General features: G+C 46.5%; 10 protein-coding genes and 1 pseudogene across 11 annotated transcripts; 4 read left to right on the top strand and 7 right to left on the bottom strand.

Moving 5' to 3' along the window:
- Nucleotides 1-3137: 3137 nt before the first annotated feature.
- Nucleotides 3138-4817, bottom strand: LOC9659814 (12-oxophytodienoate reductase 1). 2 transcript variants are annotated; one of them, XM_024684025.1, is made up of 5 exons: nucleotides 4514-4817; nucleotides 4326-4427; nucleotides 4139-4269; nucleotides 3643-4075; nucleotides 3138-3588 (listed from the first exon to the last, which is right to left on the bottom strand). In XM_024684025.1, exons 1-5 carry the CDS (start codon nucleotides 4585-4587, stop codon nucleotides 3270-3272), a joined length of 1059 nt encoding a protein of 352 aa, XP_024539793.1. In that variant the 5' UTR covers nucleotides 4588-4817; the 3' UTR covers nucleotides 3138-3269. The 2 variants fall into 2 exon arrangements, with proteins under 2 accessions (XP_024539793.1, XP_024539792.1); XM_024684024.1 differs by having other exon boundaries at nucleotides 4326-4466; nucleotides 4520-4817.
- A 4107-nt stretch (nucleotides 4818-8924) lies between these two features.
- LOC9659813 lies at nucleotides 8925-11375 on the top strand (annotated as a pseudogene).
- Nucleotides 11152-12721, top strand: LOC9659543 (12-oxophytodienoate reductase 1). The gene is made up of 6 exons (XM_002978993.2): nucleotides 11152-11264; nucleotides 11315-11388; nucleotides 11442-11582; nucleotides 11640-11770; nucleotides 11834-12266; nucleotides 12324-12721. Exons 2-6 carry the CDS (start codon nucleotides 11321-11323, stop codon nucleotides 12637-12639), a joined length of 1089 nt encoding a protein of 362 aa, XP_002979039.1. The 5' UTR covers nucleotides 11152-11264; nucleotides 11315-11320; the 3' UTR covers nucleotides 12640-12721.
- Nucleotides 12722-13346: 625 nt separating this feature from the next.
- On the top strand, nucleotides 13347-14729 carry LOC112349463 (pentatricopeptide repeat-containing protein At2g35030, mitochondrial-like). The gene has a single exon (XM_024683913.1). The coding sequence runs from the start codon at nucleotides 13347-13349 to the stop codon at nucleotides 14727-14729; it is 1383 nt and encodes a 460-aa protein (XP_024539681.1).
- A 47-nt stretch (nucleotides 14730-14776) lies between these two features.
- LOC112349462 (pentatricopeptide repeat-containing protein At4g02750-like) lies at nucleotides 14777-16786 on the bottom strand. The gene is made up of 2 exons (XM_024683912.1): nucleotides 16082-16786; nucleotides 14777-15883 (listed from the first exon to the last, which is right to left on the bottom strand). Exons 1-2 carry the CDS (start codon nucleotides 16784-16786, stop codon nucleotides 14777-14779), a joined length of 1812 nt encoding a protein of 603 aa, XP_024539680.1.
- Nucleotides 16787-17267: 481 nt separating this feature from the next.
- Nucleotides 17268-18177, bottom strand: LOC9659542 (probable C-terminal domain small phosphatase). The gene has a single exon (XM_024684028.1). It carries the CDS (start codon nucleotides 18165-18167, stop codon nucleotides 17523-17525), a length of 645 nt encoding a protein of 214 aa, XP_024539796.1. The 5' UTR covers nucleotides 18168-18177; the 3' UTR covers nucleotides 17268-17522.
- Nucleotides 18178-18210: 33 nt separating this feature from the next.
- LOC9659541 (protein ACTIVITY OF BC1 COMPLEX KINASE 3, chloroplastic) lies at nucleotides 18211-21238 on the bottom strand. Its single transcript, XM_002978871.2, has 7 exons — nucleotides 20439-21238; nucleotides 20141-20368; nucleotides 19754-20089; nucleotides 19139-19694; nucleotides 18886-19072; nucleotides 18463-18829; nucleotides 18211-18414 (listed from the first exon to the last, which is right to left on the bottom strand). Exons 1-7 carry the CDS (start codon nucleotides 20733-20735, stop codon nucleotides 18295-18297), a joined length of 2091 nt encoding a protein of 696 aa, XP_002978917.2. The 5' UTR covers nucleotides 20736-21238; the 3' UTR covers nucleotides 18211-18294.
- LOC112349499 (uncharacterized protein CG45076-like) lies at nucleotides 20901-22671 on the bottom strand. Its single transcript, XM_024684027.1, has 2 exons — nucleotides 21554-22671; nucleotides 20901-21497 (listed from the first exon to the last, which is right to left on the bottom strand). The coding sequence occupies exons 1-2, from the start codon at nucleotides 22298-22300 to the stop codon at nucleotides 21273-21275; spliced, it is 972 nt and encodes a 323-aa protein (XP_024539795.1). The 5' UTR covers nucleotides 22301-22671; the 3' UTR covers nucleotides 20901-21272.
- Nucleotides 22672-22767: 96 nt separating this feature from the next.
- LOC9659812 (GTP-binding protein At2g22870) lies at nucleotides 22768-24302 on the bottom strand. Its single transcript, XM_002978870.2, has 4 exons — nucleotides 23447-24302; nucleotides 23317-23386; nucleotides 23090-23252; nucleotides 22768-23008 (listed from the first exon to the last, which is right to left on the bottom strand). The coding sequence occupies exons 1-4, from the start codon at nucleotides 24264-24266 to the stop codon at nucleotides 22790-22792; spliced, it is 1272 nt and encodes a 423-aa protein (XP_002978916.2). The 5' UTR covers nucleotides 24267-24302; the 3' UTR covers nucleotides 22768-22789.
- LOC9659540 (UPF0664 stress-induced protein C29B12.11c) lies at nucleotides 24299-25321 on the top strand. Its single transcript, XM_002978992.2, has 5 exons — nucleotides 24299-24455; nucleotides 24514-24625; nucleotides 24706-24777; nucleotides 24883-25082; nucleotides 25141-25321. Exons 1-5 carry the CDS (start codon nucleotides 24346-24348, stop codon nucleotides 25256-25258), a joined length of 612 nt encoding a protein of 203 aa, XP_002979038.1. The 5' UTR covers nucleotides 24299-24345; the 3' UTR covers nucleotides 25259-25321.
- On the bottom strand, nucleotides 25235-26722 carry LOC9659309 (peroxidase 12). The gene is made up of 4 exons (XM_002978869.2): nucleotides 26335-26722; nucleotides 26080-26265; nucleotides 25825-25993; nucleotides 25235-25756 (listed from the first exon to the last, which is right to left on the bottom strand). Exons 1-4 carry the CDS (start codon nucleotides 26578-26580, stop codon nucleotides 25308-25310), a joined length of 1050 nt encoding a protein of 349 aa, XP_002978915.1. The 5' UTR covers nucleotides 26581-26722; the 3' UTR covers nucleotides 25235-25307.
- Nucleotides 26723-26864: the final 142 nt, after the last annotated feature.

Below are 26864 nucleotides of genomic sequence, written 5' to 3'. Positions count from 1 at the left end.
CTGCTGGGAGGAAATCCCAAACATCACCACCTTCGGCCAGGATATACAGAACAAGGCAACAAAACAAAAAGAGAGTGACGAATATTCTCCCTTCCCTTGTGAATTCATTGGCATAACTCTGAAGCAGCAGCAGCAAGCGCCCGGCACGTACTTTCTGTATTACTTCTTCCTGGAGACAGTTAACTTGGAAGAATCCAATGTTCACGTACACCGATACAACTCCCTTACGAAGTCGTGGGACGTGCCGATAGGCCCATGCAGAGTTGACGCCCGGAGCTACGGCTGGCATTGCTCGGTCTCTGGGCCGAGCTCCAGCTGCAGGGACAAAATTTACTTGTCTAGCATCCAGTTCTACAGGGGGAAAGTGCCAGAGGGTGTCAAGGGTTGGAGGCTCAACAACAAGATGCGGGCGATTGCGTATGACAGCGTTAACAATGTGTGGGACGATATCTTTCCAAAGGATGGAGTTCTCTCGCCCACTGAGCCCGATGGTCGAAACAAGAACGTGAGATCAAGCATGGTTGCTTGTGGCGGGAGGCTGTTTGTGGTGGGAAGATCGCTTGACATTGAAGACACTGAGACAGTAGAGATTTGGGAGGTCAAGGATGGTGAAGGGACGAGCAAACTTGTGACCACGATCAAAGCTCGGGCATGGCAAGGGTGTATTTCTTTGTGCACTGACGGTGTGAGCAAGATATTTGTGAATGTGATGGAGAACAAATTCTCGCTGGAGACGAGCAGGGTGATGGAATACGACTTGGGGGATGCGCAGTGGACGTGCTATCCAATTGAAGAAAACATATGGGGATTACTTGCTGAGTGAAAGATGCTAAATCAGGCTTTCTTTCGTTTGTTCAATCGAAGTATGTTTCTCATTGTCTCTTAACACGTTTTCACAATCTATCAACATAAGTTTCCATCCTGACGATCTTACAAAGGAAAGGCATAGAAATGGAGTGAGATTCCCGCCGGCATTTGGAGCGCAGCTGCGCGATCGCGGCTGAGCTCTTCGCAGGCCATCGAAAGATCCAAATGCAGCGTGCTCGGCCGCCACTACTCGCTCCATTTTGCTTGATTAGGGCTTATACCAAAAGCTTTTTCTATCTAGGGTTTGGTTGATTGGTTTATACCATGTGGTTGTTTGCGACGTCCAGCCCACGGTGGGACAGGCCTTACAAGCTCTGGGCTTATGATCTATCGACGCATACTGAGGAGTTTTTCAATCTCCCGGAAAACTGTGCAGGCATGGAGGTTGGAGCCATCGAAAACGCTTTGGGCCTTCTGTGCTTGTATCAGGCGACCTCGGATGAGTATAATTCGAAAAGTCTTTCTGCTTCCTTTGTTGTTGTTGGCAATCCACTGCTGGAAAACTGGAGAACCATACAGCTGAGCGAGATCAGCCGGGGTGAATACTTCATAGGGTTTGCTATGAGACACAAGGTGGTGGGGAACTTCTTTGCTTACAAGCTGTTTGGGTTCATCTCCAAAGATTCAACCTTCATCCGGGTAGTGGTGTTTGATTCGGAGACGGGTTTGTGGAGTTGCAAGAAGGAGTGGAATTTGCGACGCTGCTCTTTTATGCTCGCGGCTGATGGATCCAAGGCTTACATTGCTACTGGCAGTTGTGTGACGATGGATATTGCAACATATGACATGGACAGCGAAGAACTGGAGGGCGTGAATCAGGGAGTTCTCGTCGACAAAGGCGGCTGGGATATTCGTTCCAGTCACTCAATCATTGACCCCACACTGGTTGTGTGCCGCGGGAGCTTGTACGTAATCGGTAGAACCTCATGCCACAGGTTCTTGAGGGTCTGGAAATTGGTGGCGGACAAAATGATTTGCATCTCCGAGTATTTTTACAACGCCAGAAACACGACCATCCTCTTCGCAAGTGATGGAAACCACAAGATCATAGCACGCACTCCGGGACGTGTTATTGAGTACCACATCGAGAGCAACGAGTGGTCGAGCTATGGTTCTAACAAAGAAAGAGAGGGTGGAAAGAGGATGTTTTCGGGTCATAAGCATCGTCCTTGCAAGCCTCACATTGTCAAGGCAATTCACATAACACGACAGGCTGTGCCTTGTCAAGATGGATCAGTGCTATGGCTGATCTCGAATTCAAGCGTACGCGCTCTCGAGCTTCCTCGTTCTTGTGATTGTAAGCCTGCGGAAGGAGCGTTGTTGAAAGAGCTGGGACTGATTTGCGTGCCGGAGTTACGGAAGTATCGTGCCTTAGTACAATTCCCTGCACGGATCTATATTGGCAGCACAGATACGTACTGCTGGGAGGAAATCCCAAACATCACCACCTTCGGCCAGGATATACAGAACAAGGCAACAAAACAAAAAGAGAGTGACGAATATTCTCCCTTCCCTTGTGAATTCATTGGCATAACTCTGAAGCAGCAGCAGCAAGCGCCCGGCACGTACTTTCTGTATTACTTCTTCCTGGAGACAGTTAACTCGGAAGAATCCAATGCTCACGTACACCGATACAACTCCCTTACGAAGTCGTGGGACGTGCCGATAGGCCCATGCAGAGTTGACGCCCGGAGCTACGGCTGGCATTGCTCGGTCTCTGGGCCGAGCTCCAGCTGCAGGGACAAAATTTACTTGTCTAGCATCCAGTTCTACAGGGGGAAAGTGCCAGAGGGTGTCAAGGGTTGGAGGCTCAACAACAAGATGCGGGTGATTGCGTATGACAGCGTTAACAATGTGTGGGACGATATCTTTCCAAAGGATGGAGTTCTCTCGCCCACTGAGCCCGATGGTCGAAACAAGAACGTGAGATCAAGCATGGTTGCTTGTGGCGGGAGGCTGTTTGTGGTGGGAAGATCGCTTGACATTGAAGACACTGAGACAGTAGAGATTTGGGAGGTCAAGGATGGTGAAGGGACGAGGAGCAAACTTGTGACCACGATCAAAGCTCGGGCATGGCAAGGGTGTATTTCTTTGTGCACTGACGGTGTGAGCAAGATATTTGTGAATGTGATGGAGAACAAAGACTCGCTGGAGACGAGCAGGGTGATGGAATACGACTTGGGGGATGCGCAGTGGACGTGCTATCCAATTGAAAAAAACATCTGGGGATTACTTGCTGAGTGAAAGATGCTAAATCATGCTTTCTTTCGTTTGTTCAATCGAAGTATGTTTCTCATTGTCTATTAACACGTTTTCACAATCTATCAACACAAGTTTCCATCCTGACGATCTTACAAAGAAAAGGCATAGAAATGGAGTAAGATAGATAAAAAATATTGATGTTACCCAGTAGACTCTTCAAGGAATGGATAATCCGTGTATCCAGCCACTGGATCATGCGAGAAAAACGTGTTCCTGTCGTAGAGATTGAGCGGGGCATTGAGCTGGAACCGCCTTGGCAAGTCCGGGTTTGCGAGAAAGTGCCTGGCGTAGACAACCAAGTCGGCCAGCCCCGTTTCAATCGCTGCGTTCCCAGAATCCCTGTCGAATCCCGCGGCTGCCAGGAACGCACCTTTGAATGCTCGCCTCACTGGCCACAACTCCGACTCCACCTCGCCAGAGAGCTTGACCTTTGGCTCCGCAACATACAAGATGTTGTACCTGTCATAGAGTGTGTCGAAACTTGGAAGAAGTCACAAACAAGCAGTAGCATACCTGTTGAGTGCCTCGGCCAGGAAAACAGCTAGCTTCATGGGATTGGAATCCGCTGAGTCGCTGAAGTTTGAAAACGGCGAGAAGCGGAAGCCAATGCGCTGGGAACCAATCTCCTTCGCCACGGCGTCAACCAGCTCCAGAGAAAATCTACAGCGGTTCTCGACAGAGCCACCGTATCCGTCTGTTCTGTCGTTGATACCATCCTTGAGAAACTGGTCGATCAAGTAGCCGTGAGCTCCATGGAGCTCAACGCCGTCGAAGCCGGCCTCAATGGCGTTCCGAGCTGCGGTGCAAAAGTCCTGGATGAGCAGCGGGATCTCACGAGTTTCTAGAGCCCGTGGGGTGGAGTACTCGAGTATGTCACCCGACGGTGAAGGACCAGGGGCACGCTTGCTCGAGCAGGATATAGGAGCCTGTCCCTTTGGCTGATAAGCTGCAGAACAAAAGCAATGTTGAAAGAGTGATCCAGCGTGTGATTCTCAAGCAAGCAGCTTACAAGTGTGGGACAATCTCCCGACGTGCCAGATTTGAAGAAAAAACACAGCACCCTTGTCATGAACGGCTTTCACAATCGGTTTCCAGGCCTCTACTTGTTCTTGCGTCCAGATTCCGGGTGTACAAGGGTACCTGTGTAAAAGACAACCGTACAGACGTTGGATTAGAAAGAATCTCCAAACTCTCACCCCATGGACGTGTCTGAAACTCCAGTTGCTTCTGCTATGAGAAGACCTCCAGGAGTTGCACGTTGCGAGTAGTAGACAGCAGCATGAGGTTGTGGAATGCTCCTGTAAGATCGACATCTTGTCATTGGTGCGAGCACAACTCTGGAAAGAAACAAGTCAGTCGCACAAGAACTCCTTGAAATCCATACCGCAACCTATGATTTAACAGAAATGGCCCCAGCTGGAATGGAGTGAGAAGTGGGATCTCTTCGTCATTCTCCATTGCTGCAAGGACAAGTTAAAGAGCAACACCTCCAAGGAGGTGCTCCAAGGCCGACCTTGCTGTAGGTACATCGGATAAAAATCGAGCCATATCAATCACTTGCATCAGAAGGAAGTGGATACTTGTAGGCTACAGCCACAGAAATATGAATCCCAAGCTTTGAAGAGAATTTAAGAACCTCCCACTTGCCATTGGTAAAAGTCAAGATCCGTCTAAGACTAGCTTGCCATGGGTTGGAATCGCGTTGGCCAAATAGTGACCGCATCACTGATCGAGACCGTAAAAAAACCATGCACTGATGGAATGCTCCGGCCTCTCTCGTCCGGGCGAAGAGTCTGAGGCACGCAACTCATAGTTGACTATAGTTGCGAGGAGTACGAGGCACACATTTCGTGCTATCTTTATTTCCGAGTTGGACAAGACTGTGAGGAAACTTCGTGTGCCAGAAAGAAGCATATTGAGCTTTTGAACTTCAAATGCGTTTGCATCCCCCTTGTGTCCCCGATTATATTCGCTAGCAGCAAGCACTCTTGGAGCTGATCAAGTGCAACCAGCAGCTTGAATCCGGAGGAATTTGCGAGCCAGGTGCTCCCTCTGGCTACAGCAATTGGGGCAAACGGGGGAGGGGGGCTGATCGATCAGATCAGCTATTGTCATGATTACGCTATTCCTGACCCTCTTGATGATCCTTGGAGCAAACTTCCTCATGCACACCCAAGACGACGATCACACCCTCACCCATGCCGCCAGCAACGAGCTCTACGCCAGGTTCTTAGCCCTCATTACAACAATCCCTCGCTGCCAGTGAGAAGGCCCGAGTACGTTCTGGAGATGGGAGAAGGTTGCAATGCGGTGTTTAGCGAGAGTTCGAGCAACGAGGTCTTGTGGCAGGCGAGAACGAAGGGGAGTGGACGGGAGTGCGAGCTTGTTCTTGAGGAGACGGTGACGCTGGGCGTGTATGATCGAAACGGGACTGTGTTAGTGAGATTTGGGACGAACAACTCCACGAATGCGTCCTTGTGATGTATAGAGTGCTGGGGTTGCTCATGGGTGACATGGACATCAGTGGCACCATCTCCAAGCCCGGCTTCCTCTGTGATTTAAGGCAAAACCTGGCATCGATGACCATCCTCTTGTAGCTGACTGTTTTTGAATTTGATTCCATACACTAGTATTGGAAAAAACAGTAAAACAGAGGGTGGACCACTCTTCATCTCCCAAGTTAAAGAGTTGAACTTGTTTTTGCTGAGTGTTTCAGAATGGCACACTTTAAATATATAAAAAACATTAACTTCTTTCCAAATATTTTCAATCCATTCATTCAATGTTAGGTTCATAATATTAAATTTGAAACTAGATTCTTTTTATCAATTACCTTTTGCACTCTGGGAAAAACATCCTAAGTGTTGGTAGTTTTAACTTTTGCAATTTTTCTCGCAGTAGTTCAAGAGTGAGGAGCCACATTAGTAATCCCATTGCCAAACCATACATAAGAGAGGGATGATTCTAGAGACAAATGCAATGATTGAGACCACAACAAATCATGTAGAGAAAAATAACTACCTCACCTAAAAAAATTGTAATGTGGTGACTTTCAAGATTATACGTTTTGTGGCATTTAGTGGAAGCAATGGCAACAAGAGTTATAATAGTATAATACATTGCAATGTCACTTTGAAAGACTATCACAAAATGTTTTTTAAAATGGTAAAGATTGTATATGAGCTACCATATTGCTCAAAGGTAAATTGATTAGATCTAAAATTTGTATTTGCAAAATATATCTTATTAAGAAAAATATTGTAGAGATTTAACTTATTAGGATGTGCTTTCTTCGTCTGACACTTGAGCTAGCTCAGTCAAGAAGTGGGTTCTTAGAATAGAATAATGTCAAGATTGTAGCTCCAAAGTCCATCCCACCATCTTCACAACCAAAGGAAAACCAATATGTAAAGTGGATGAAGCCCAAGGCATGTGCTTTGTAGTGTGCCTTTTCAATGGCAAATGTCATTATTCAGGTAGTTAGAATCACTTTCTTTTTCATCCATTTATGAATATTTTAACAAATGGCTCTATTCCTAATTATTTTCCTTTTCTGTGAAAGCTACTCTATAGTTTGCATTAGATTTGACAAATATGTAAAGATTCATACCCAATGCAATATATCTAAGAATTTACTAAGTCACTTGAGCCAATCATATTTAATATGAGACAAGATCCAAGTTTATCATAGACATCTTATAACCAAAGGGTCCTCATTTTCATTAACAACTTAGTTTGGAAATAAATTACTACTATAAAATTATAAGGATATAGTAATTAAACTAATTAAGGTCAAAGATACCTTAATATTCAACATTATGTAACTATGTATTATTAAATGATTAGGTCTATTTTAGTTTAAGGATGCACTTTTCCCCTTTTTAGAATTGCACAATCTTATATAAAGCAAAAAATGAGGAAGATATTTCTTAAAATTACCAAATATACCTCTTTAAGCTTGTATTAGGTTGCAGACCACATAATATCTCCCATAAGCTAGTATAGATTCTTTTAGTAGCCCAACAATAAAATTCTTCAACATAATCTTTTGAATATATTTTGGTGCTATAGTTGAGTTCCTTGTAGTTTTTGCTTTTTTAAATTGATTCACAAAACTCCTCTATATCACTTCTTACATTAGATGGGCATGTGTGCTAACATGCATTATAACTTTGCCACATAGGCTATTGTGAGGATATTTTTGCCTTGCAACTGGTATGATACAACCATATATTCTTGCAAAATTAACAATTGAATCCAATAATAATGGTGTCATAAACTAGATGATTGATTGTAGAGCTTTAAAAAATGTCTCTTGATCTTAATTAAATGTGTTATTGACATATTTAAAATGCCTATCATAATGAACCATGAATATTAACAATTAAAATGCTCATTTCATGATATTTTTTATATAGAAGTTCTTCATGGGGATATATATCACTACAATGGATGTGTATGGTCTTTATTTACACTAGTTGTGGATGTTTTGTTTGGTCTTCATCCTCTAATTACATTTAGACCTAAAACTATTAACAGTGGTATAATTTTAAAAAGATGTTGCCATTATATGAGGATGGAAGTGTAAAAAAAAAAAAAGAATGATTTAAGAGATGATTTATGGGGTTTAAATATAAAGGGAAAAGGCCCATGAATAAAAATATACCCCTTTTTCCAATTAATTAAAAGTTTTGGGATACTTAAGGCTAAGTGTCTTTAGGTTTAGGCTAAATGACCTCTCAGAAAATTTAAATTCAAGAGTTTATAAGAAATGCTCAAAGATCTATAAGAAAATAGGCACATATAAATTGATAAGCAAAAAAACTAGAAAGCATTGTAAACTACTATAATTATCACTAATGATGAACTTGTAAGATTTAGGGAAATTGACAAGCAAGACAACTAGAAAGCATTATAGACTACTATAATTATCACTAATGATGAACTTGCAAGATTTAGGGATGGCCTAAGAGTGATATTTCAACTTGAATTACATATTAGAGGAGGAGAGAAGATTTTTGCTTCACATTCATAGTTAAAGGTTTTGACTAGAGAACTAAAAACTTAAATATCCTTGGACTTAAACCACCTCACCCACATTATTGTGAATTATAGCCTTTAATGAAACAAAAGTGATATTTCAACTTGAAATATATATTAGAGGAGAGAAGATTTTTACTTCATATTCATAATTAAAGGTTTTGATTAGAGAACTAAAAACCTAAATATCCTTGGACTTAAACCACCTATTGTCATTATAGCCTTTAATAAAATAAAGAAAAGATGAAAATCAAAGAGATTGTAAAGGAAATTCTTGAAAACAAAATATTAACAAAAGTAATAAATTTATAAGTTCTTAAGTTTAGACTTCCCGAGAAGTCACCCAGCCCAATATTATTCAAAAAACACTTTATCTTAAAATCCTTAATTGATTAGGAAAAGGGGTGTAATTAATAGTTATTGATACTTGAATATTCACCAGTTATATTTAGAAATTTAGGGAAAAAATGTTCTATTATAGTTAAGCTTGTCAAAGTAAACTAAATAGCTAAAAAGTAACTCTAGTTATCTCATTCAAATTGTAAATTGTTCTACATAATTTGATGAGAGGAATATTGGTTATCTTAGTTTTTTCTTGGATATATTTACAAACTTTATCATATATACTTCATGACCATTCTATATATTCGAATAAAATAGGGAAAACAATGGCCTTTTGCTTAGAAAATATGCTGTTAAGCAAACTTGTATTTGGAAACTTCCACATTAATTAGATTTATATCTTAGGGCGGGAGGGAGGTCCTATGGCCACTGGCAACGATCGCGTGTTTGAGCTCCACGCCGATCCATCGTCCGAGAGCACAGTGACGCTGGTGAGTAGCAAGTAGCTCGAATCGTGCGTTCGATCCTCTTTCTTTCAGAGGGAGAATCCTTTGCGGCAGAAAGATGTTGTGAGGATTGGATGTGGCGCCGGCTTTGCTGGCGACAGGCCCCGCGCGGCATTGAAGCTCCTCCATCGGGTGCCAAGCTTGCAGTACTTGGTTCTAGAGTGTCTCGCCGAGCGGACCTTTGTGGAGCGTGTGGAAGCTAAAGCCGCCGGTGGCCAAGGCTATGATCCTCGAAGTAAGAGCTTGTCTTTTTATGTTTTTCGTCTTGGTTCTTCCATCTTCTAGCAAGGCTGATGGTTTCCAGATAAAAATTCTAGTCTCGGAATGGATGACTTCTCTTCTTCCAGTAGCAGTGGAGAAAGGAGTTTGCATCGTCACAAACATGGGCGGAGGTCTCTCCTGCTTTTTAAAAGAGATGTTTAAGGAACTTTGTCTTTTCAGTGGATCCTTTGGGAGCACAAGACGAGGTTCTCAAGCTCTCTTCAAAACTTGGGATTCATATCTCTGTGGCTGTGGCCTACGAGTATCCGCTTCCTTCTGATGTAAGTGATTGATATGGCTCGATGTTTATCCGATCTAACTAGTTGACGACAGGGTTCTAGCACTTACCTTGGAGCAGCTCCAATCGTGCAAGTATTACAGCAATGTCGGCCTCATGTTATCATCACCAGTCGTGTGGCCGATGTTGCGCTTTTCCTGGGACCGATGGTAAGAAGCTAGTTCTTGCAAAGACATCTCCAAGGAATGCTTTCTAGATTTTCGAGCTTGGCTGGAACTGGAACAGCTACAAAGAGCTTGCTCAAGGTGCGGTCGCTGCTCATCTCCTGGAATGTGGATGCCAGCTGACAGGAGGGTACTACGTGCATCCAGGTTGTGCTTTCTGTCCCAGCTCTTCCGAAACTGTTAACTCAAATAAAAACAAATGCAGGTGACAAGCTTCGAAGTCTTCCGTTTCCAGAACTTCTTGACGTTTCGCTGCCATACGCTGACATTTCCTGGGACGGAAAAGTAGTCGTCGCCAAAGCTGAAGGCTCTGGGGGAGAAATAAGTGAGAGAACATGCTCTGAGCAGCTTATATATGAAGTGGACGATCCTTCTTCGTATATCACCCCTGATGTGGTACAGACTGCACCCTTTCATTTAACGCTTCTTATGTTCCTTGCAAAACAGATTCTAGATCTCCGCAAGGTCAATTTCAGGGAGCTCTCAAAAGACAAAGTAATTGTAAGCGGCGCTGAGGCTCATTGTTCTCCCAGCTTGCTACTTCGCCTGATCCCATCCGTAAGTTTAGCAGCACAAAGGTACTGTCCTGACTTGTTGTTTGTCTAGTTTTGTGGCTGGAAAGGTTGGGGAGAAATCTCGTACGGTGGCTTATATTGCGACGAGCGTGCCAATCTATCCGATAAACTGGTTTGTCGCTTAAGATTGTCGTCTCACCTTAGCAACTAGTATTTTGCAGGTTCGGTCGTGGTTGGAGGAATCGTTCCCTGGAATTCAGCAAAGAATTCTTTCGTGCGTCATTGGTAAAGATAGTCTGTTCGCAAGTCCCAGTCCGCCAGTAGTCTGTCACGAAGCTCGGCTGCGTGTCGATGGATCATTTGGAACAGAAGAGGAGGCTGCTGCACTTGTCCGAGAGTTTGGAGCGCTCTACACGAATGGACCTGCTGGAGGAGGTGGCATACGGTATGGTCGTTCATAATTGTCTTTTGTTTTTACTGACGAGACATACGTTTGCAGTTCAGGGATCAAGAGAGAAATAACACTGAAAAAGAAATTAGTCTCCCGCGATGCCGTGTCCTGGAAAACTGCGTTTTCAGGCACACAGAGGAGGCTCGAGTGTTGTCAATCAAACTCCGTGGTTTGCATGGATGTTTTACCGACGCCAAGTCCATCTGCAAAGACAGCTCCAGCTCCAAGAGGTGTTGGCATTCCTCTATATCACATTGCTCACAGCAGAACTGGTGACAAGGGGAATACACTGAACTTCAGCTTGATTCCGCATTGCACCGACGACATAGCTCGACTGCAAGAGGTCGTAACGGCCAAATGGGTGAAAAATGTATTCGCGACGGCCTTCGTTGGTCAGGCCGGAGAAGCTGAAGTTTCTGTTTATCTGGTCGAAGGGATACATTCTCTCAACGTTGTTGTAAGGAATGTACTGGATGGAGGGGTGACTTGTTCAAGGAGGATTGACAGGCATGGTAAAACGTTATCGGATCTGATACTCTCTCAGCAAGTTACCTTTTGGTAAGTGATAAGTGTACTTTCTGGTGTTGTTCTTTAACTTGTCCTTCCAGAGAGCGATGGAGAATGACGAAAAGATCCCACTTCTCACTCCATTCCAGCTGGGGCCGTTTCTGTTAAATCATAGGTTGCACTATGGATTTCAAGAAGTTCTTGCACGACTGACTTGGTTCGTTCCAGAGTTGTGCTCGCACCAATGACAAGATGTCGATCTTACGGGAGCATTCCACAACCTCATGCTGCTGTCTACTACTCGCAACGCGCAACTCCTGGAGGCCTTCTCATAGCAGAAGCAACTGGAGTTTCAGACACGTCCATGGGGTGAGAGTTTGGAGATCCTTTTTAATCCAAGCGTCTGTACGGTTGTCTTTTACACAGGTACTCTTGTACACCCGGAATCTGGACGCAAGAACAAGTAGAGGCCTGGAAACCGATTGTGAAAGCCGTTCATGCCAAGGGTGCTGTATTTTTTCTTCAAATCTGGCACGTCGGGAGATTGTCCCACACTTGTAAGCTGCTTGCTTGAGAATCACATGCAGGATCACTCTTTCAACATTGCTTTTGGTCTGCAGCTTATCAGCCAAAGGGACAGGCTCCTATATCCTGCTCGAGCAAGCGTGCCCCTGGTCCTTCACCGTCGGGTGACATACTCGAGTACTCCACCCCACGGGCTCTAGAAACTCGTGAGATCCCGCTGCTCATCCAGGACTTTTGCACCGCAGCTCGGAACGCCATTGAGGCCGGCTTCGACGGCGTTGAGCTCCATGGAGCTCACGGCTACTTGATCGACCAGTTTCTCAAGGATGGTATCAACGACAGAACAGACGGATACGGTGGCTCTGTCGAGAACCGCTGTAGATTTGCTCTGGAGCTGGTTGAAGCCGTGGCGAAGGAGATTGGTTCCCAGCGCATTGGCTTCCGCTTCTCGCCGTTTTCGAACTTCAGCGACTCAGCGGATTCCAATCCCATGAAGCTGGCTGTTTTCCTGGCCGAGGCACTCAACAGGTATGCTATGCTTGCTTGTTCGTGACTTCTTCCAAGTTTCAACACACTCTATGACAGGTACAACATCTTGTATGTTGCGGAGCCAAAGATCAAGCTCTCTGGCGAGGTAGAGTCGGAGTTGTGGCCAGTGAAGCGAGCATTCAAAGGTGCGTTCCTTGCAGCTGCGGGATTTGACAGAGATTCTGGGAACGCAGCAATTGAATCGGGGCTGGCCGACTTGGTTGTCTACGCCAGGCACTTTCTCGCAAACCCGGACTTGCCAAGGCGGTTCCAGCTCAATGCCCCGCTCAATCTCTACGACAGGAACACGTTTTTCTCGCATGATCCGGTGGCTGGATACACGGACTACCCATTCGTTGAAGAAACCGTGTAACATCAATATTTTCCATCTCCAATTACATTTCGGTTTTAAACAAGGATGGAACTTAAGTTCCGGAGATTGTTGATTGTGAAAACGTGTCAAGAGACAATGAGAAACATGTTTCGAATGAACAAACGGAAGAAAGAATGATCTAGCTCTTTTACTCAGCAAGTAATCACTGTGCATCCCCCAAGTCGTACTCCACATCACATTCACAAATATTCACACTGTCAGTGGACAAAGAAATAGAGCTTTGCCATCTTCACCATCCTTGACTTCCTAGATCTCTACCGTTGCAAGCCTGCCAATGTTATTTGATCTCTCTCTTTCTCTCTGAGTTTTTTTTTGTTTAGAAATCATTAATTGATGAAATTATAAAGGTAATCTCAAGAATGAGGTAAAGTTGACCTCACAAGCATTAATTAGACATTCCTAAATTTTACTTACAAGCAAAGCACGTTGTTTTGCCACCTTATATTTGTCATTGCAAGTGTAGCATATTTGTATTAATACTCTTAATATTTTCTAATTTTAAATAATAAATAATTCATAGTTAATTTTAATATTTGACAAGATACTAAATTAAAACACCTATAAAAATACTAAAATGTTGCAGTGCAAAAAATTTAATTTGTAATAGGATTTGTTAATAATATTCTCTGCTATACATTTTAAACATTCTTTGAAATAAATGTATAGATTGATTGATTTGCTCTAGCATGCTTCAATCAACCCTAACTGATGTGGGAAGACTGGGCACTCTTCTTAAAGCATGTTATAACACAAAGAATCTAGGAACGGGGATTTGTCTCCATTCAGAAATTTCAAGAAGTGAGCACCATGCCAATGTCTACCTCAACACTCTCATCATCAAACTTTACGGAAAGTGTGGTCTCATTGAACGGGCGCTGGACGTCTTCAACCAGATGCCCTACAGAAACATTCTTACCTGGAACAACATGATCGCTGCATATGCCAAATCAGGGCATTTACAAGAAGCAGAAATTTTGTTTCATCGCATCCCTGAACGAGACATTGAATCATGGGTTGCACTTGTCGTTGGATATGCCACATGTTCTTGTGTTGATAAGGCAAATCTCTTTTTTGAAAAAATGCCAGAAAAAAATCTCATGGCATCAAATGCAATGCTAGCAGCTTTTGCCAAAACAAATAATCTGCATAGTGCAGAAACTCTGCTAAATAGAATGCTTGAATGGGATATTTTCTCGTGTAACACGATATTGTCGGCATATTGCCAAGACGGTAATTTAACTAAATCTAAACAAGTTTTTCAGTCCATGCTTGAAAAGGATGTAGTGACGTGGACAACTATGGTTGTAGCAAATGCCCATGCAGGGCACCTGGAAGAAGCCCATTGTCTGTTTGTACAAATGCCTTCATATGACACAATTGTGTGGAACGCCATGGTAGCCGCATATGGACAGGCAGGGCAATTGGAAGAAGCAATTATTTTATTTGAGAGCATGCCAGATAAAAATGCAGCATCATGGAATGCAATGATCTGTGCTTACACACGCAATAACCAGCCAAGGAAGGCAATTGATTTGTTTTATAGGATGAATGTGCCACCAAACAAGATCACATTTCTTACGGTGATTGAGGCATGTTCTAGCATCCCAGATCTTCTCCAGGGCAGGGAAATCCACCAGAGAGTTGTACACCCGGAGGAGATTGAGATTGCAAATGCCGTCATCAGCATGTATGGTAATGGTGGATCGATTGAATGGGCAGAGATAGTTTTCTCAAGAATGGCAAATCGAAGTATCATTTCCTGGACGGCGATGTTGACAGCACTTTCCCGAACTGGGCATTTTGGAAGGGCTGTTGAATGCTTCCATAGCATGCTTGTTGAAGGCGTGACACCAAACGAGATCTCATTTATTGGCATTATTGCTTCTTGTGGTCATGGAGGATCACTCTGCCAAGCCAAACATTTCCTGATCTCCATGATCCAGGACTTTGGGATTGAGAGCATGGTTGATCACTATGTTTGCATTTTTGACATGCTTATGAGGGGTGGAAAGCTGGAGGAAGGGATGGAACTTCGAAAGTCCATTCAGTTGTTGCTCAGTGGTAGATAATGTGGCTGGAAAGCTAAAACATACATCGAAGTGAAATCTTTGTCTTTTTACAAGGTGGATAGAAGCACATAACTAGACGAGTTTTGATCATCTAGTTCTTGTACTTTAGTAGCCAAATTCTCAGCACTAGACCTGATGGTATTGCCACGATCACCTTGATCACCCTCCTGCGTCTTTACAGCACTCAGGAGCTGAGTATAAGCAACTGGAGTGGGATAGAATGGCATGCTCTCAATCAGTTCTTCCGCCTCTCTCAGCTTGCCCGCTCTTCCCAACTGATCCACAAGACACTCATAGTGCTCAGCCATGGGTTCCACTCCATAGTCCAGCCTCAAGCTCACAAAAAACTCCCATCCCTCCCGAAATCTCCCACAATGGCAGCAAGCTGACAGCACAGCGATGAAAGTGATGCCATCCGCTTGGATCCCGTCAAGCTCCATGTCCCGAAAGAGATCAAGGGCGATTTCACTTTGACCACCCTGTGCGTAGATTGTGATCATCGCGCCCCATGCTACTGTGCTCTTGACCGGCATAGATTGAAAGAGCCTCGTAGCCTCTGGCAAGCTCCCGGATTTCCCACACATTGTAATTGCAGCCGTGGTCACTGCCTCCACACCTCCAATTCCACTCGTCACTGCCTCGGCATGGACTGCCCGCCCGATCTTTAGATCAGATATCGTTGTGCAGGCGTCCAGGACAGTGATAAATGTGATCTCGTTAGCAGGAATGCCCTCAAGGTCCATTTGCCGAAAGAGGGCGATTGCTTGTTCGTTTTCCCCGTTCTGGGCATTTGCAGCGATGATAATGTTCCACGACACTACATCTTTCCATGGCATCTGGCTGAGAATATCTAATGCCTCATCAAAAAATCCCTGCTGCGCGTAAGCGTTGATCAAAGTGTTCCAAGAAACAGTGTCGCGCTCTGGCATCTGATCAAACAGATCCTTTGCCATTTCCAGATGCCCGTTTCTGGCATATGCAGTGATCATTGTTGTCCACGACACTAGATTTCGTTCTAGACTCTGATCAAATAAGAATCTAGCTTTGTCAATCTGACCGTGAGATGCATACGCATCCATAATCGTGTTTTTCGCTATTAAGTTTTGGCAAGGCATTAAGTTAAACAAAGCCTCCGCTTGTAGTATATTCCCGTTCTGAGCATATGCAGAGATTATTAATGCCCACGACACCAAGTCCCTCCGAGGCATAGAATCAAACATCTTGCGCGCTTCCATCAATTTAAAGTTCTTCGCAAACCCGGTAATCATCGCATTCCAGGCCACCACATCCCTCTCCGGCATCGCATCAAACAACTCTTTGGCCTCCTCCAAATGCCCACACTGGGCATACACCGCAACCATGACTGTCCACGTCAAAAGGTTCCTCTCGGGCATGGATTCAAACACCCAGCGCGACTGCTGGAGCTGGCCATTCTGTCCGTACCCGGTGACCATGGCGCTCCACGAAACAATGCTCCTGTACGGCATCCCCTCAAAGAACTCGCGGGCGACGACCAGATCCCCCCGTTGGGAGTAGGCCGTGATCATGGTCGTCCACGTGGCAACATCCCTGTCGTCCATCTCGTTAAACAGCCTCCTTGCTGCCTGGAGATGCCCGTTCTGGGCAAATGCCTCGATCATCACATTGCAAGAAACTACATCGCGGTCAGGCATCAACTCAAAAAGATTCTCGGCTTCAAGTATATTCCCGCTTCGTCCATAAGATTCTATGATCGTTGTCCAGGAGACCACATTCTTTTGAGCCATCTTGTCGAAGAGGGCGCGAGCTCGCAGCATATCCCCATTCTCGGTATATGCTCGAATCATGATATTCCAGGAGTAAACGTTGGGCTGATCCAGGCCGTCGAAAACCCGCCATGCATCGTCGAGGCTGCCACATCTACCGTACATCTTGACGAGGAGGTTGGAGAGGGCAATGTTCTTGCTGTGGTGTTTGCTAGCCGAAATCTGCGCGTGGATTTGCCTGCCTTGGGCGAGATCCTTGCAGGACTTTAGTAGTGCCACGATCTCGAAAGGAGAGGAAAAAGTATGTGCCATTGTCCATTTCTCTAGTATCAACTTTGAACTGTTTTCATTGAAAGCTAACGTTTCTATAGCTCTGAGGTTTCGTGCTGTGAGAAAGAACACACAGTAAACTATAATGTTTGGAGAGAAGAAGATGTGGAGCGTCTAGCACCACTCAAAGAAGTGGCTTGGACATGCGAGTGATAGTAAGAAAGATAAGCAGGGTCTGACCTGAGGTTCTGCTCTGCCTCCACCACATCCAGCAGCTGATATCTCCAGAGGATCTCAAGATCTGTCAATCTTTTTCCTCAAGTTTTAAGAAGTTCGTCCTACTGAGATCTTGGTTATCTCTGACGGTTTCTAAGTAATGCACAGTGTTATTGCTAACTGCCATGCTAAAAGGATAGGCCAGTTAATCGAGCCATGAGATTTTGAGAGGCTCTATGGTGCGTTTCAGGACAGGACATGTTCTCGGCGTAGCAACACTGGGATCACGACATCGGGGGTGCTGAGCTGCGGCAGGTGTCCCTCGGCGGTGAGCACCTCCTCTTTGCATAATATATCGATTGTCTCTCTTTACACTGCTGCTTAAGTAGCACAATTATCTATTGGCTCTCAAGTGATTAATCAGACTGAAACTCAAGATGCTTGACATTGTTTCCAAAGTTTAAATTGGACATGAGAAAAACAATGCCCCAATCAGTTTAGAGTGAGCAGTGTTACAGCATAAACAGTGGATACATGAGTTTCTTTTTATGAGATTTTTTGTTTAACTTTTTACCTTCTCCAATGCTTGCCTTACGTCTTCAACTCTTGCAATTTCCTTGAGTAGATTGCTTATTGTCTTCAATTCATCATACTTATGCCCTTTCCTGTTTTTGAATGCTCGGATGACAATTCCATTGTTGGGCTGCAAGAAAAAGGACTCTGGCTTGTCGTCCACGATCACTGTGTGTCTGAGGTCCCGCCCTAATCTCGAAAGATCTTTCACAACCTTTCTCCCTCCGACTTCCTTGGTCGAGCACGAATCCCTGTAGAGGCGATGGGCGAAGAGATTCCCAGCTGGGTCGAGCCTATCCAAAATCCTGTCCGCATATGGCTTCACGGCTCGAGTAAAAACCACAATCTCGTAGATCTTACTCATCTCATCTAGAAATATATCCACGCCTGGCCTCTTTGCCACAAGGTAGCGCTCCAATGGAAGAATTTTCCCACTGAAGAGCTTGAGGGATGCTGTGGCCTTGTGGGCATGGATTAGTGTTTCGTCCATGTCTAACACAAGAGTGGGTTTCTCCTCCAAAGCTGGTGGTAGCGGCAAAGAATTGTGTGTCACCTTCACCCTTTTCTTTTTTTCTTTGGTGGCGATGTCGAGCGTAGAAAAACTCCAATCCCCATACTCTCTCGTCCTTTTCATGGCGCTGAAGAAAAAATAAAATTGGAAGAATACAAGCCCTAGCTTAATCGTAAAGGATCTTTATAAACCAAGTTAATACATTAATCCATAATTCTGAGCTTACAGCGAACAATTTTTTACAAGGTGCTTAAGCTGGCAATGGTGTCGCTGGCTTGAGAAGTTGCTGCAACAGTCGCGCAGCGAGACGTTTAGTCAAGCCTGTCGCAACGTGGGCACCCATAGACTGTGCTTCCGGGAGCCTGAGAATCTGCCATGAAAACAGTGACGAACGAAGTTTTCAAAGAGTTTCTCTTACCTCGACAACCGGTTGAAGCATTGCTGGATCAAAACCCGAGGATGTTCGAAGGAGACCCCACACCCGAAGCACCTGCTGGCGAAGCTTGAGCATCTGGGCCTCTTCGTGTTCTTTGAGAGCGATCACGCGCCCGTTGTTGCCCCTGTTGACTATGAACTTGAGGGGCTCCGGCAAGGACTTGTAACCTTCTACCGTGCTACCGATGACGAGCGCCTCCAGGACTCGTACTGCTTCTTTCTCGACGAGGCGGCGGAGCTCAGCTCCTTCCTCTCCGAGCATGAGCTGCAAAACGGGCTGTAACGCATCTTTTGCTACAAAATCGGACGACTTCCGTCCCTGGACTAGTAGATTTTCTAACCTCTGCCACCTGAAGCACAAGAGTAAGACACACGAAGAAAGAAAAAAAACAATTGGGAGGCCTACCTGAAGCTACCATCTTTGAAAAGGAGCTCAACCAGAGCATCACGCAAGTAAGGATTTGGATCCGTGAGCAGCCTCTTTGCGAAGTATGGATAAGCAGCCGCGAGAACTTTAAAATTTGGATCGGTATACAGGGCCAAGCCTTCGAGCACCGTCAAGGACCTCAAGATCAAAGCATAGTATGGTGGAACTGAAAAAAGAAAAAGAGAGAAAAGAAACATTAGTGAGGCAAGTTTACAATCCAGAAGGCACGTACCATCAAAAGGATACTGGTAAAGAACAGCTCCAAGTCCGTCCACAATTGTCTTGAAGTTGAGTTCGCTTACGGTGGCGTCCAGAACATCATCGAAGAAAGACTTCAACGCGGGAACTATTGGAGAGACATCCACGTCCGGGGATAGAAAGTCAAGTGCGTAGTAATCCCGAGCCATAGCCTCGTAGTCCCGATTTACCATATGGACAACATGCCCGATGATTGCGAACCTTGCTTGAGGCGGAGTGTCACTCATCATCCCGAAATCTATAAAAGCCAGCTTCCCTTCTGGAGTTGCGAGTAAATTCCCGGGATGAGGATCCGCATGGAAGTAACCATACTCCAGAAGCTGACGAAGGCTGCACTGAATGCCGATGTCCACCATCTTCAAAACGTTGAGTCCCTGGCTTTCGATAACCTTCTGTTCGCTAAGCTTGGTGCCATCAATCCATTCCATAGTCAAGACCTTCACGCTTGTGTAATCCCAGCAAATACTGGGTACTTTGACGTCTACCCTGTCTCCATATAACTCCATAAACTTCTTCGCATTAAAGCCTTCCTGGTAAAAAGGAAACAAACGTTAGCGAAACACAACTGGAGAGAAAATGTAGCACCCACCTGAACGTAATTAAGCTCTTGATATACTCGGCTAGCAAATTCATCCAGCAGAGCAACGACATTAGTAGTAACAACATCCACATACTTATCAATGAGTTGGCATACGTTCCTGAGAAGAAAAAAATCGAGGCCAATGGCTTGAGCTATACCTGGCCGCTGTACCTTCACAGCAACAACTTCTCCAGTAGATCGCAAAACCGCTTTGTAAACCTGTCCTAAACTAGCAGCTGCTACCGGAGACGGAGTTATAGAAGAGTAAACGTCTTCAAGCCTTGCCCCGAGTTCACTTTCAATCCATGAAAATGCCTCGGCATCGGGAAAAGTTGGCAAAGCATCCTGGAAAGCAAGCGTTACTCACTTGCCATGCTGTGAAATATGGGTGCTTACCTGAAGCTCAGCAAGCTCTTCAAGGTACTCGGGCGGACACAAATCTGGACGGGTTGATAACCCCTGGCCAATCTTCACAAAAGTAGGACCAAGCTTTGTAAGCTTCTGCCTGAGTTGAATTGCACGGACTCGTTTGTTCCGCTCTAGCTCGCCTCTTTGCTTGTCCAAGTACAAATCGGCTGCAAACGAGCCAAGCTCGAGCAGTATATTCAGCGTCCTTCTAGTCACCTGCGACAAACAATCAATCCAAAAACTCCATTCTTGGGAGACAAAACTACAAACACTGAAAATTAAGTACCTGGAGTGGCTGTCCTCCATAGCGCCTAGAGAGCTCAGCCGGATCATACTTCGGAGCATTCACAGCTCGTGCGAGGGCCCTTGCCTCAGCTTCGGCGTCATCATTTCTCTGGCTAGCTGCTCGAGAAACAGTCGGCTTCACATAATTCTGAGCAAGAGCGGCAGACACATTCCCTGCCCTGGGATCCAAGTACAATCGCTGACCGGCCTCATAGCTCAAGACATCCTGCTGCTGGCTACTGGACGGCCTCGACGGTGTCAAAACTGCTGCTGCAAACACCGGCGATAGAATCCCCATATGGGTGCTCCACAAATCAGTCACCACGCCATTGTGCAAGTGCTAGAGTAGTTGTAGCTGCCGAGAGAGACTTTGCGTGAAACAAACATTCAACCCTGCGGTCTCCACTCTGCCACGTAATTCCCAAGACTGGATTTTGGTCCATCCACATCAGCAGCCTCAATGTCCACCAAGGATATAAAGCTTGTTATTTGTCCGAAGCCCCCGACCGAGTCTATAGACAATTATCTTCGTTTTATCTGCTCATCGCTTCCTTCTCGCTTGAACATATCTCCATTTTCGTATCGTCTCGGCCACGCAACTGAGTCCTGTCCTATCCTTATCCCCCGTATTGCCAGCCGAAACCAGGAATTCCATAGCTCTGAAAGCCATAGTACCCCATCATCTGTGCAGCAGCGTCCACCATAGTGCTGCCTTAGAACTTGCCTTGACGATGATCCACTGACTGATACTACGTACGAGCCCCCATGCCAAGCGATCCACAGGATCAGCAGCGGTGGCTGCGTCACCTCCGTATGGACTTACTCGCAAAATGGCCTACTGTCCCACCTGTGATGTAACTCCGTCCGCTGTGCAGCTGAGAATCGTAGCGTTCTTATCGCTCTCAAACTTGGCTTTGAACTCCAGTAAGTATTGAGTAACCTCATCAAGGTTCTGCTCCAGCTCTGAAACCCTTCTGGTTTTCTCCAATAACTTCTTCTCCGTCTCGATAAGCCTCGCTTTCAACTCCGCCTTGTCTTCCTCGGGTTCACGCACCACACTCTGCAAGAAAGCGGTAAGTTTCGTCATCCCAAAACATGGACAACTGGAACGTTTACCATCTCTTGGTCTCTCTTGTGCTGAGGATCACGCTGATCAAGTGCTTCGATCATGGCCGCTTCTGCGGCTTTCTTGGCAGCCTCAGCCTCAGCTCGAGCCTCTTCGGCGATCCTGAGAGCAGCCACAGCCTGCGCAGCAGCAAGTCCAGCGGCCATCTCCGCTGCTTTAGCTCTCTCGGTGCTAACTCTCGCCTTCTCCTCGGCCGTGGTGATAAGTCCCTTCTTGCTAAGGAACTCATCGTCATTCTGCCCCCCTCCCACCGGCGAGTCCCACTCACAAACCCATGACCCCTTCTCGTTCGTGTTCGTCCCCTTCCTCACATTCTCCGTAGTAGAAGTCGAGCTTCCCGACACTCGCTGCCCACTGAAAACACCCCCCGACTGCCTCCTCGTCTCACCAACAACGCTCTCATCACTTTCCAAGCTACAAACCTCCTCCTGTTCTACTTTTCCGCCACCTTCAAAGTCCTCCTCGACCAAAACTTGCAGAGCCACAGCCTCGGCGAGAGCAGCACCTTCCTCGTCCAGCCGCTGCTCCTCCTCTTTTCTCCGCTGCTTCTTCTTCTCGAGCTCGGATCGAATTGCCGCCGCAGTTGCTAGCGCCTTCTCAAGCCTGCGCTTCTTCTTCTCGGCCTGTTTGAGTCGGTCCCTCTCTTCCTTGGCCTGCTTCTTCTTCTCCTTCCTAGACCCCGACCCAGAGTGATTACCCCCAGAGCTCCCTCCCCCTTCCTCCGTGGAGTTTGGCATTTTTTCTATCTCTCCCTCTCCCTTCCCCTCCCCCCCAAAAACTAGCTTGAAAGAACGCCTCACATGTAAATTCCGTCAACACCTCTTTCCCTCTCTCAATCCATCCCGACACCGCATTTTCCTATACTAGATCTCTCCCAATTCCCTCCCACTCTCGACACACTCACAGCGATTGCGCGAAATCCACAAACGAGCAACGAGATTTACACGCGACACGAAGGAAATCCGAAGGAAGAAAGAAAAGACCAACCTGGAGAGAAGCTGAGGAGAATCCGAGACGATCACAGCCGAATCCGGAGTGCGCCGTTGCCCTGCCTCGCGCGCGCTGGGGTCATTGCGTCGTGTTCTTCCGCGCTCGCCCTAAATTCCCTCCACTCCACAAACTAGGGTTTATGGCAACACATTTTATATCGTGAGGTTGGTGGCGCCGCTTCGCCCATAGCGGCGCCGCTTGTTAAACCCCGCTCTGTTTTAACCGAGATTTACTTTTTAACTGTGCCAGTAATTTCGAAACTCTTCTATGTGCATCATCAGCTCGTCCCTGCCTTGCCCGGTAACGCAGCTCGTCAAAATCCACGGGTAAGTTTGCGTAGTTACCAGCCTCATTTGCTGCAAGAACTCCACCACATTGTCCACCGGATGCTTTCCTCCGGTTTTCCTCTTCTTCTTCTTTCGATCGCACTTCGTGAAAGCCAGCGTCGATGGGATCTACGATCGCCAAGAAACCAAGGATTAAAACCAACAAAAAAGGAGTTTTTGCGAATACTCGCTCGCTCGATCGAGACTTACGTTGTGTTGCTTGAGCCAAGTCGCGCAATCGATGTCGATCTGCTGCACGGGGATGGAGGAGTCGATCAGCTGGACAACCATGACGAGCGTCTTCCTCTTGAGGAAGTAATCCTTGGTGAATTCGTTCCACTTGACACACAAAGTTTTTGGAGCGCTTGCAAAACTAAGAAACCAAAACCAAGAGTTAAAACCATGGAAGAACAACGAGAAACGCTGAAAGATCATACCCGTAACCCGGCAAATCCACCAGATACCATCGCTTGTTGACGAGAAAATGGTTGATAAGCTGCGTTTTCCCTGGCAAAAAGAAATTCCAAAGTTCTTCCAAGAAGAAGATCAAAACCGTGAAGAACTTACCGGGTTTCTTCGACACCAAAGCCAAGCTCTTCCTCTCCATGAGAAGATTCACGAGCGAGGACTTCCCGACGTTGGATCGCCCAACGAAAGCCACCTCTGGAAAACCATCCATGGGACAGTCCTTGATCCCATCGCTGCTCTTGATAAACTCCACCGAGTTTATCTTCACCCGGGACGCGTTGCCCAGGACGTGGATGTTTGAACCAAACAGCTGCCTCGTCGGCCTCTCTCCGAGATGCTTGAACACGAATCTCTCGTAGAGAATCGCTCGGGAGCTGTTCATGAGATCCTCCACGTTTTTCTCTTGCGGAAGTGTGAGCACTGGCTTTCGCGATATCTCTCCGGTTTGATCATCATCATCATCTTCTTCTTCTAGCTCTTCATCACTATCACTTGCTTGAGCATCCATCTCTTCTTGCTCCTCCTCGGAGTCACTGAATCGCAGCTCCTTCTTTGGCGGCCTGGCATTGGATTTCTTCTTGCTCGAGGGAGATTTCTTGAGCTGGATGACGCTACCCTCTGGCTCGGCCTCGTCGTCTCCATCCGAGAAATCCCTGTAAACATTTGGATGCGGCGACACTCCTGTCAAGCTCACCACTGGCGGAGGGCTCTTGTTCTTGAGAGAATCGATCGACACGGGCTTCTTCCTCGTCGCATTCGCGCGAATCCTGCCCAGCATTGGCCCGTGGACGCATACCGCCGACTGGAAACCGCGCTGGACGCGCCCACTGCTCTGGAGCGCAATGCACCAGTCCTTGGAAGGGAAGAGCGAGCGATTGGCGAGCGCCGCCGGGGCCGAGACGCATTGGCGCAACACCATAGCTCGACTCTATCTTAAACCCCTCTCAGATATTAGGGTTCTTCGTCCTCCTCTCTGGGCGAAATTTTAGGGTTTGACGATGGCGCTCAATCCGCAGCTCCATCCATCCGGGTTCCCGCTGCCGTTTGTGAACGAGGTTCTGGCGCTCGCCAGAGATGGCGTGGAGTTCCAGGTCGAGAAGCTGCCAGAGTAAGCATTGCATTCTCGATCGATTCAATCGAGTCATGGATTTCCTTGGGTTTTTCAGTGTTCCCAGTGGCAAGATCGTCACCAAGGGGACGATCTATCTGTCCAATATTCGCCTCGTCTTCGTTGCGCGACAGCCAGTAGGGAATTTCTTCGCGTTTGACATGCCTCTGGTAATTTACGCATAGCATTTATTTTGCAAGATCTTCTCCTTTTCCTCACAAAGCTGTGATTTTTTCCTTTGTTGCCACAGATGTTTATTCACGAAGAGAGCTTCAACCAGCCTATCTTCTTTTGCAACAACTTATCCGGGAAGGTCCATCCTGTAAGTTCCTTCCTTTCGTTAATTTTTCTAGTTCTTCAGACTTAAGAAATCGTTTTTCCCTTCATCGAAATTTGTTTGTGACTTTCTTCTCTCTGTTTTTTTAAGGTTATTCAAGAGGGTGCCAATCCCGCACTCTACGCTCCATATCCTTTCAAGATTCTGTTCAAAGAAGGTGGTGTTGGAACTTTCATTCCTATTTTCTTCGGCCTGTTGCGATCCATCCGTGCTACTGAATCCATGCGTGCTGCTGCTCAAAATCCCATTCCAGAGACCCAGGCACCGGTGGACGACATGATACGCCATGCGTGAGTCTGGTCGTTTTCCTCGTGCGGTAATCTGATTGAACTTTTGTTCTTTTCCCAGATATATCGATCCAAACGATCCCACAAGACTCTACCTCCAACAGCCTCTGGAGCCGGAATCAGAACTTCGCAGGCGACACTACAACGCTCCCATAGAACAACAGGTTTCTCATTACTGAGATCGGTGATGAAAGTCTCGCTTGTAGATATTGCCAAATAATGTGAATCTCACACTTGCTCGACAAAGTTCTCAGGGGACGAGTTCAGGCTAATAGTGCTACTGCTGTTGGAGTTGAAGACCGAGCAGACATTGCGAATGTTCCCGCTCGAGTTGGTCAGGACTTCGATCATGCTCATCTTGATGAAGCTCACGGCAAACTGGTTGAAGAACTGGGTCTGGTTCGCTGCGAAAGCCTGCACGCTGCTCTGCGTGGTGGTGCTGTTAAGAAGAGCAGCGTCCGAGTCGAAGTCGACGGAGCCAGAGAGAACGTTGCTGAAGTACTGGCTGTCGAAGGCATTCGGGGTGACCAGGTCCATGTTGACGACGTTGTTGGAAGTGTTGCTTGGGCAGGACTGCAACAGGGTCTGTGCAAAGGAAGAGTTGAAACGGGAGCTGACGTTGGGATACAGGTTCCCAATGAAGGCCGAGCAGTGCGCGATTCCGATGGTGTGAGCTCCTGAAAGCAGCGGCAGCGAGGACAGAGTTTTTGGAACGGTCCAAGAGAAGTTTTGGAGCTTGCTTTACCTGAGAGAGCTGTTAAGTCCGCTTCGTTCAAGCCTTTGGTCTGGAAGGAGGAGTTAAGCTGTGAGAAGTTGAAGCTGGGAGCCGGGATGAAGCTGAGAACAGTCTGGTTAGTGGCGAAGGTCGTGCCGTCGCGACGTCCGGTTGGAACAGGAAACGATGGTCCTCCAGCCTTTTAGAAGGCAAGAACACAGCAAAGGATCACATGATTTGTTGTGAGGTTTGGCACGACAAAAGCTTACAGGACTTTGGTAGTACCTGGGTCACGGATTCTCGAGCAGCCAAGACGAGTATATCCGAGCAAGAGACAGTGTTCGGACAGGCCGACTCCAATCTCGCCTTGATCTGCTCCACGATGGCAATAGCAGAGCGACGAATGGTCAAGTTCGGGATCGAGAAGAGCTCCCCGTTGGTAGCATTGATGAGAAGCGAGCCATCGCATCCCTGCGATCACAGCAAAGTTCCTAGAACAACTCGGAAGAAACAAAGAGAGAGAGAGAAAGGTCGAGCAACCTGGACGAAGCAGTCGTGGAAGAAGAGCCGGATGATCCCAGCGGCCTCGGAGATGTTGGAGGTGAGAATGGACTGCATCATTTGCTGGACGGTGCTCTCGGCGCTGGGACAGGAGGTGTTGTAGAATCCATAGGCCAGTCCAGGTGCCGGAGCTGGGAAAGTTTGAGCTCCACACAGCAGCGGCAAGAATGCCGCGACCAGCACCACCACCGTGGTGATCGAGCAGCAAAAACTTCTACGAGCCATCGTCGCAGCGAGCAAAAGCCAAGTAGATTTCTTTCTTTCGGCACGGTTCTTCTTCGATCGAGCGAGCGTTCTTCTGTCGAGAGCTATCAACGTCTCGCTTTGATAAAGGGACTGGAGAAGCTACTGACGAAGCAATACTTCGGAGAAAGAAAAAAAAAAAGAAAAGAAAAGAAAAGCGGGCGGTGGAAAGCTTCAACGCAGGGGAAAATCAAGCGTGGTGTTCAAGCATGGCGTCACATTGTCTAAAGCAGCGTCCTTGGTGGAATGCCAGGTATCACTTCTAC

Source organism: Selaginella moellendorffii, unplaced genomic scaffold, assembly GCF_000143415.4.
Source record: "Selaginella moellendorffii unplaced genomic scaffold, v1.0 SELMOscaffold_39, whole genome shotgun sequence".
Taxonomy (NCBI): domain Eukaryota; kingdom Viridiplantae; phylum Streptophyta; class Lycopodiopsida; order Selaginellales; family Selaginellaceae; genus Selaginella; species Selaginella moellendorffii.
This window is presented reverse-complemented; position numbering and strand designations above follow the sequence as displayed.

Excerpts from the sequence above, each read along its gene's own strand:
- LOC112349499 (XM_024684027.1), bottom strand. The coding sequence starts at position 22,300 with ATGCCAAACTCCACGGAGGAAGGGGGAGGGAGCTCTGGGGGTAATCAC. Across the intron at positions 21,498-21,553 it reads ACAAGAGAGACCAAGAGATG|AGTGTGGTGCGTGAACCCGA; the intron begins GTAAACGTTCCA and ends GCTTTCTTGCAG.
- LOC112349463 (XM_024683913.1), top strand. The coding sequence starts at position 13,347 with ATGCTTCAATCAACCCTAACTGATGTGGGAAGACTGGGCACTCTTCTT.
- LOC9659540 (XM_002978992.2), top strand. The coding sequence starts at position 24,346 with ATGGCGCTCAATCCGCAGCTCCATCCATCCGGGTTCCCGCTGCCGTTT. Across the intron at positions 24,626-24,705 it reads TCGCGTTTGACATGCCTCTG|ATGTTTATTCACGAAGAGAG; the intron begins GTAATTTACGCA and ends TTGTTGCCACAG. Across the intron at positions 25,083-25,140 it reads GACGACATGATACGCCATGC|ATATATCGATCCAAACGATC; the intron begins GTGAGTCTGGTC and ends TTCTTTTCCCAG.
- LOC9659812 (XM_002978870.2), bottom strand. The coding sequence starts at position 24,266 with ATGGTGTTGCGCCAATGCGTCTCGGCCCCGGCGGCGCTCGCCAATCGC. Across the intron at positions 23,387-23,446 it reads TTTGGTGTCGAAGAAACCCG|GGAAAACGCAGCTTATCAAC; the intron begins GTAAGTTCTTCA and ends TCTTTTTGCCAG. Across the intron at positions 23,253-23,316 it reads GTGGATTTGCCGGGTTACGG|TTTTGCAAGCGCTCCAAAAA; the intron begins GTATGATCTTTC and ends TTGGTTTCTTAG.
- LOC9659542 (XM_024684028.1), bottom strand. The coding sequence starts at position 18,167 with ATGAAAAGGACGAGAGAGTATGGGGATTGGAGTTTTTCTACGCTCGAC.
- LOC9659814 (XM_024684024.1), bottom strand. The coding sequence starts at position 4,587 with ATGGAGAATGACGAAGAGATCCCACTTCTCACTCCATTCCAGCTGGGG. Across the intron at positions 4,270-4,325 it reads GTTTCAGACACGTCCATGGG|GTACCCTTGTACACCCGGAA; the intron begins GTGAGAGTTTGG and ends TCTTTTACACAG. Across the intron at positions 4,076-4,138 it reads CGGGAGATTGTCCCACACTT|CTTATCAGCCAAAGGGACAG; the intron begins GTAAGCTGCTTG and ends TTTGTTCTGCAG.
- LOC9659309 (XM_002978869.2), bottom strand. The coding sequence starts at position 26,580 with ATGGCTCGTAGAAGTTTTTGCTGCTCGATCACCACGGTGGTGGTGCTG. Across the intron at positions 26,266-26,334 it reads TCCACGACTGCTTCGTCCAG|GGATGCGATGGCTCGCTTCT; the intron begins GTTGCTCGACCT and ends CTGTGATCGCAG. Across the intron at positions 25,994-26,079 it reads CTCGAGAATCCGTGACCCAG|GCTGGAGGACCATCGTTTCC; the intron begins GTACTACCAAAG and ends GCCTTCTAAAAG.
- LOC9659543 (XM_002978993.2), top strand. The coding sequence starts at position 11,321 with ATGGAGAATGACGAAAAGATCCCACTTCTCACTCCATTCCAGCTGGGG. Across the intron at positions 11,389-11,441 it reads CCGTTTCTGTTAAATCATAG|AGTTGTGCTCGCACCAATGA; the intron begins GTTGCACTATGG and ends GGTTCGTTCCAG. Across the intron at positions 11,771-11,833 it reads CGGGAGATTGTCCCACACTT|CTTATCAGCCAAAGGGACAG; the intron begins GTAAGCTGCTTG and ends TTTGGTCTGCAG.
- LOC112349462 (XM_024683912.1), bottom strand. The coding sequence starts at position 16,786 with ATGGCACATACTTTTTCCTCTCCTTTCGAGATCGTGGCACTACTAAAG. Across the intron at positions 15,884-16,081 it reads CGTGGACAGTCATGGTTGCG|AACGGGAATATACTACAAGC; the intron begins GTGTATGCCCAG and ends GCATATGCTCAG.
- LOC9659541 (XM_002978871.2), bottom strand. The coding sequence starts at position 20,735 with ATGGGGATTCTATCGCCGGTGTTTGCAGCAGCAGTTTTGACACCGTCG. Across the intron at positions 18,830-18,885 it reads TTCAAAGATGGTAGCTTCAG|GTGGCAGAGGTTAGAAAATC; the intron begins GTAGGCCTCCCA and ends CTTGTGCTTCAG. Across the intron at positions 18,415-18,462 it reads TGCTTCAACCGGTTGTCGAG|ATTCTCAGGCTCCCGGAAGC; the intron begins GTAAGAGAAACT and ends TTTTCATGGCAG.